This window comes from Crotalus tigris, unplaced genomic scaffold (assembly GCF_016545835.1).
Source record: "Crotalus tigris isolate CLP2741 ecotype Arizona unplaced genomic scaffold, ASM1654583v1 scf7180000020638.432655, whole genome shotgun sequence".
In the NCBI taxonomy this organism is placed as follows: domain Eukaryota; kingdom Metazoa; phylum Chordata; class Lepidosauria; order Squamata; family Viperidae; genus Crotalus; species Crotalus tigris.
The window spans coordinates 131,865-138,642 of NW_024098117.1; the positions used below are offsets into that span (position 1 = coordinate 131,865).

The 6,778-nt window shown below is 50.2% G+C and overlaps 1 protein-coding gene across 1 annotated transcript; it reads right to left on the reverse strand.

Moving 5' to 3' along the window:
• Positions 1-1,206: 1,206 nt before the first annotated feature.
• SOWAHB (sosondowah ankyrin repeat domain family member B) lies at positions 1,207-3,432 on the reverse strand. The gene has a single exon (XM_039368126.1). The coding sequence runs from the start codon at positions 3,333-3,335 to the stop codon at positions 1,350-1,352; it is 1,986 nt and encodes a 661-aa protein (XP_039224060.1). The 5' UTR covers positions 3,336-3,432; the 3' UTR covers positions 1,207-1,349.
• Between the last annotated feature and the right edge of the window lie 3,346 nt (positions 3,433-6,778).

Below are 6,778 nucleotides of genomic sequence, written 5' to 3' on the forward strand. Positions count from 1 at the left end.
ATGGAAGGATTTTCAGCAGCTCCAGGAAGGCTCCACACCCATTTGCACCACTCAGGTGACCCTGTGGACACATAAACCTCCAAGTGGCCTCAACAACTCTCTAAAAGAATGCAAATGACCAGCCATGTGCCAGGAATATAAACCCTTCCATTCCCCGCCATCCAGTCAGAGCTGAAGAAGTGAAATGTCTTCAGAGAAAAACAAGAAAGTCCAGTTGTCTTGTTAAAAAGCATCTTTGGGACAACCATGATGTGGATGACTGAGAATCCCCATAGACATCTATCCTTAGAAGCATATGCAAACTCTCCATTTCAGGCTAACTTTAAGTAGCAGTGCCACACAAGAAAGTACCTCTAAGATAAGACAAGAAGATGCAAAAATATATGTGTAAGCAGCAATAAGATTTATTAACAGGCCTTACAAAGCCATAAAATAAAATCAAGTTTCTGTTGGTCTCTTTTTAGCTCCCAAGTGGGTTGAAGCTCATTGTCTCTTTTAACCTCTGGGCATTTTTCTTTGAAGGCTTCAAACTCTTTGCAATGAGGTTAACCCACCTAATTAAGACATTCCAGCCCGCCCGTCTTTTTAACATGTCCCCAAAGGCAAACGGTAAGAATTCATCCCAGCTGGTGAGGGAAGAGTGCAAATGACACCCTTCTCTTTGGGTCCATACATGGCATTTGGCAATACTGACATTGTAGTTTCATGGACAACCTGCCTTCCCCCCCCCCACTTCTCCAAACACCCAACTCAAAGGTCTTTGCATGAAGACCTTCCAGTACTTCAAAGCCAACATGGATTTAAAATTCGATCCTCATTCTCCCACCCACCCTTCCAGGGAGACTACTGTTCTTCTCACCCAACAGTTGCTTTTTGCAAGAAAAAAAAAAAAAAAGCTAAAGTGCAGATTCTCGGCAACAGACCTGAAAGGCTTATTCGAGATTGCCCAGAGAATTCTCCCCGAGCATTTTGCAGGACGGACTCCAGACCCAAGTTTCTGCACGGGTCGTGTAAAGCGATTCTCCCCATCCCAGTTAAAATTAATGTCCAAACATGTTCAGGAATAAAGTGCCATTTTTTTTTTCCTCCAGTTTTTCCCTAAACCAATGTTTCTCAATCTTGGCAACTTGAAGAGGTATGGACTTCAACTCCCAGAATTCCCCAGCCAGCTCTGCTGGCTGAGGAATTCTGGGAGTTGAAGTCCATACCTCTTCAAGTGGCCAAGGTTGAGAAACACTGCCCTAAACATAACTAATGAGCTCAAAAATAGCCCGAGCCCTTAACATCTTTGGAGAGCCGGATCATCAAAACCCCCACTTTGTCTTGGCCCAAGGCCACAGCAGCAGTTGTTAATCACTGTATTCCTCAGTCTCCTGTAAGATGGGGCACTTGTACCCCACTTTCCATTTCATATGTTGAGGTTTCAAGTAGTTTGCCAAGGAGGGCTTTCGGCTCACTTTCCTCGCTAGGGACACTGATGATGAAGAAGAGACCGTGGATGGTCTGATGATTGGATGAGTTGGGAAGATGGTCCTGCCTCGTGGGCCCCCCAAAAGCTGCCATATTTCTCCAGAAGCGCTGGTGCTCAAATACTGCCAAGGTTTCTTGCCGCTACTGTCCCGGACTTGCGTCCGGCACTGCAGCTTCTGCACCAGGATCTTCATGATCAGGGGGTGGTTGTGGATGGCTGCCATATGCAGCGGGGTGTAGCCACAACCGGACCTGACATTGACATCCAGTGCAATCCCTGCCTCCTGTGCACCGGTGACAAAGTCCTGCAGCACCTGGGCATTCCCGTGTTTAGCCAGCCAGTGAAGCACCGTGAAGCCCGAGATGAAGTCCCTGTGGAGCACCAGCTGAGGGTCTTCCTGGAGCAGTGCCCGGACCTGCATCCAGGACCCCGTGGCTATTTTCACCAGCCAGCTGTGTTCTCGACCGTCCAGGGGTACCAAGGAAGACCTGTGCTCAGCAGGCCCATCTGGGTTAAGGGCCAGCCTCTCCACAAACAGGGCATTTGCCACAGGTCTTTGTCTGGGTGCCAAACAGGGACTTAAGGGGGTATCCAGAGTTGGGGATGCCGGTCTGTCCATCTTCCACGGCTTTGGCTTCAACAGATCCCTGCCTTCTGCTTTGCCCAGAGTGGCAGCTCTCCCAATAATCCGGTGCAGCAAAGCAGCGTGCGGAGGGGACTTGCCATTCGTGGAGTCTTGGCTGGCCTGGGCAAGGGGCATCTCCCCCAGGCCATTGCTGTGAGGGGTGCCCCCGGGTCCCTGGCGCCCAGCTGAGTTTTGGATGCACCTGTTGTTCGTCTTGCCCGTTTCCCCTTCCCCTGGATGGGAGCTACTCTCCCGGCTGGCGCTGCTGCTGCCCTCTTCACTGGCCGAGCTCTCCTGCTCCAGATGGTCCTCCAAGTCCTGCAAGGAAAGCTGGCATCGGATGCTGCGGAAGACAGGCACAGGGGGCTCCCGCCATCCCTCAGAGGACTCAGACCTCGGACCGAAATCCAGGGACCCCCACGGGCGGCAGGCGCTCAGCTCTGAGCTTCGAGACCCAGCTCTGACCCGCCAGGCTTCCCCCTCTTCTGTGAGGGGAGGGGAAGGCTCGGCGGCAGCCGAATGATGAGTAACGATCCAATCCCGAATCCTTTGCTGGGCACTGCCAGCACTCGGAAGCGCGCCCATTTCTCCGACGGGTAAACCGAGGCCGTTGGACGGCTGCGCCCTTTCCTGCAGGAGTGGCGGCGGGTCCGGGGCGGCGGGCTCCGCGAGGGGCGGCCGGTGACGCTTCTTCTCTCTGCCCAGGCAGCCCAGGGCGGGGCTGGCGGGCAGCGGAGGCCGCGATCCGGCTCCAGGTGTGCCGGACGGGCACCTGGCGGCCCGGCGGCCCGCCGCCAGTTGGCCATCCGAGAGTCGGCCGCTGCCATCCGGCCCGGGAATTTTCCGGGGAGAAGCGGCTCCCCAAGACTTCCCCGCGCGCTCCCACCTGGCCTGCTGGAGCGGCGGCGGCGATCGGCCGGGTCGATCCTGCGGTGGCGGCGGCGGCTCAGCGAACGGACCGTCGTGGGGCGTCGGTCGCGGCTCCTCCCCGACCAGGTCCCGGTAGCGCTTCCTGAGCACCACGTAGGTGGTGGCGGCGCCGGGCCCGTCCTGGCTGACGGTGGCCACGGAGTTGACGAAGCCTTTGAAGAGGTGGCGGCGGTGCTGGAGCTGGGCAGGGGGCGCCTGCGGGTCGCGCAAGAAGCGCTTGAAGTGGCCCAGCAAGGCGGCGTTGGCCACCCGCCCCCCGGCCTGGCAGAGGAAGTCCAGCACCTCGGCTTGGCTCAGCTCCCGCGCCATGGCTCCCCTCCGCCGGCTCGCCTCCTCCGAGCCAGCCCGCCCGCCCCGGGCGCCGCCGCCGGACACGCGGGCTGGCCGCCCCCGCCCCGCCCCGTCCCAAAACAGAAACCAGCCGCCCAGCCCAGCGCCTGCAGCGCCTTCTGAGCCAACTCCTGCCCGGCGTAGGTTTCACCTGCTCTCCGTGGCTCCGCCCACTTTCCCACCTCGGCGCCCCGCCCCTCCCGCGCTCGGCTCCGCCTCCGCTCCGACTTCCCCGAGAAGAGAAACTTTTTTTTCTTCTTCTTTTTTTTTTAAAATTCAATCTCCCTGACCTGTTTTTACAGATGTTCCCAAAGTGAGGTCAAACTGTGGGCGAGGCTGGGCAGAGTTCAAAGAGAGAAGGTTGGTGCCTTGCCTTCCGGGAAATTAAAAAAACAAAAGCAAAACCCACACCTTTTCAGTTTTACAGGTAGTCCTCTGCTTCCGACCACAATTAAAGTAGAATAGAATAACAGAGCTGAAACTTTTCATTTATAAGAAACTTTTCATTTATAAGTTTCATTTATTTTATGAGTAAATTTTATAGTAACTGTTGTAGAGATTTGTTCATATGACTTAATTTAAGGGGAGCTAAAGGTTAAGTATGATGTTTTTTTTTCTCTTTTATTTTCTTTTTTTTTTCTTTTTTCTTTTTCATTATTGTTAACTTTCTTAATAAAAACCCTGTATTCTGCTCTGGGAAGCGAGGGGGGGAGGGTTGAGGGTGGGTGGGTGGGTGAGTGGGTGGGTAATGATAATATAGACATGGTAAACGCTTGGGCATTTCCCCTATGCTGCTTTCATGTGTGTGAGAGGGATGAGAGGGGAGGAAGGAGTAGGGAGGAAGTAGGATGGTTAGAGGAGAAGGGGAGGGGAAGAGAGTAGGAGGGGAGGAGAGAAAGAGGAGGGAAGTGGCGAAGGATTAGAGAGGGTGGACGCAGCCTGGGGGGAATGGGCAGGCGGTACCAATGGTTAGGAATTTAATTGTATTTTGTATGAATAAATGGAAAATAAAAACTTTTTTAATTAAAAAAAATAAAAAAATAAAAAAAACAGAGCTGGAAGGGACCTTGGAGGTCTTCTAGTCCAACCCCCTGCTCAAGCAGGAGAACCTATGCCATTTCAGACAGAGGACTGACTAGTATCTCTTCTTAAAGCTGTGTGTTCTCATTATGGGTTTAGCGACGTAATAACAACAATAACAACAGAGTTGGACCGGACCTTGGAGGTCATCTAGTCCAACCCCCTGCTCAGGTAAGAAACCCTGACCTATACCATTTCAGACAAACAGCTGTCCAATCTCTTCTTAATAACTTCCAGTGTTGGAGCATTCACAACTTCTGGTGGCAAATAGTTCCACTGGTTAATTGTTCTCACTGTCAGGAAATTGACACCAAGATTTCCAGTGCTAAGCAAGACAGTTGTTAAATGAGTTTTGCCCCCTTTTACGACCTCTCTTGCCAGAATGGTTAAGTGAATCACTGCAACGGTTAAGTTAGGAACATGGTTACTAAGTCCTCGACTTACGACCACAAGGGAGCCCAAAGTGTCCGTTGCTAAGCGAGACATTGGTTAAGTAAATTTTACAACCTTTCTTGTCACAGTTGTTATGTGAATCACTGCAGTTGTTAAATTAGTAACGTGGCTGTTAAGTGAATCTGGCTTCCTCATTGACTTTCGTTATCAGGAGTTGATGATGATGATGATGATGATGATGATATTGGAAGGAACCTTGGAGGTCATCTAGTCCAATCGCCTGCTCAGGCAGGAAACCCTATACCATTTCAGACAAATGGCTGTCCAGTCTCTTCTTAAAAACTTCCAGTGTTGGAGCATTCACCGCTTCTGGAGGCAGGTTGTTCCACTGGTTAGTTGTTCTCACTGTCAGGAAGTTTCTCCTTAGTTTTAGGTTGCTTCTCTCCTTGATGAGTTTCCATCCGTTGCTTCTTGTCCTGCTTTCAGCTGCTTTGGAGAATAGCTTGACTCCCTCTTCTTTGGGGCAGCCCCTGAGATATTGGAACGCTGCTATCATGTCCCCCCTCGTCCTTCTCTTCGTTAAACTAGACATACCCAATTCCAGCAACCATTTCTTATATGTTTTAGCCTCCAGTCCCCTGATCATCTTTGTTGCTCTTCTCTGCACTCTTTCTAGAGTCTCAGCATCTTTTTTACATCGTGGTGACCAAAACTGGATGCAGTATTCCAAGTGTGGCCTTACCAAGGCATTATAAAGCAGTACTAACACTTTGTGTGATCTTGATTCTATCCCTCTGTTAATGCAGCCTAGCACTGTGTTGGCTTTTTTGGCAGCTTCCACACACTGCTGGTTCATATATAAGTGATTGTCCACTAGGACTCTGAGATCCCTCTCACAGTTATTATATTGAGCAAGGTACCACCTTTACTATACCTGTGTGCATTTGGTTTTTCTTGCCTAAATGTACAACCTTACTTTTTTCAGCATTGAATTTCATTTTGTTAGATAGTGCCCAGTGTTCAAGTCTGTCCAGATCCTCCTGTATCTTAAGCCTGTCTTCTGGAGTATTGGCTATTTCTGCCAGCTTGGTGTCGTCTGCAAATTTGATGAGTTCCCCATCTATCTCTTCGTCCAAATCATTGATGAAGATGTTGAAGAGCACTGGGCCCAGAACAGAGCCCTGGGACACCCCACTACACACTTCCCTCCATGTAGATGTGGTTCCACTGAGGACCACATGCTGAGTACGGCCGGTCAGCCAGCTACGAATCCATCTGGTGGTGATGCTGTCTAACCCGCATTTTTCTATCTTATCAAGTAGTAGGTTGTGATCTACCTTATCAAATGCCTTACTGAAGTCCAAGTAAATTATATCCACAGCATTCCTCTGGTCCTCTGGTCCACTAATGTTGTCACTTGGTCAAAGAATGCAATAAGATTTGTCTGGCATGATCTGTTTTTGACAAACCCATGTTGGCTTTTAGTAATGACTTTGTTTGCCTCTAGGTGTTTGCTGATTTGTTGTTTGATTATCTTTTCCAGAATCTTCCCAGGTATTGAGGTCAGGCTGATAGGTCTGTAATTTCCTGGATCCATTTTTTTTTCCTTTTTTGAGGATGGGAACTACATCAGCTCTTTTCCAGTCCTCTGGTAGTTCTCCAGTGCTCCAGGATCGTTGAAAAATATAGTTCAGTGGTTCTGAGATCTCTTTGTGTCTTCCTCAAATGTGTTTGGGGAAAGAAATTTATAAAACTGTCCTTTCTGTACCATTTTAAGTTGCAAGGAGATGGTGTCTATGGAGATTCTCAGTCATCCAGGTCATAGTTATCCCAAAGATGCTTTTTTCAAGAGGCAAGTGGATTTCCTTGTTTTTCTTTGAAGACATTTCGCTTCTCATCCAAGAAGCTTCTTCAGCTCTGACTGGATGGTGGGGAATGGAAGGATTTAT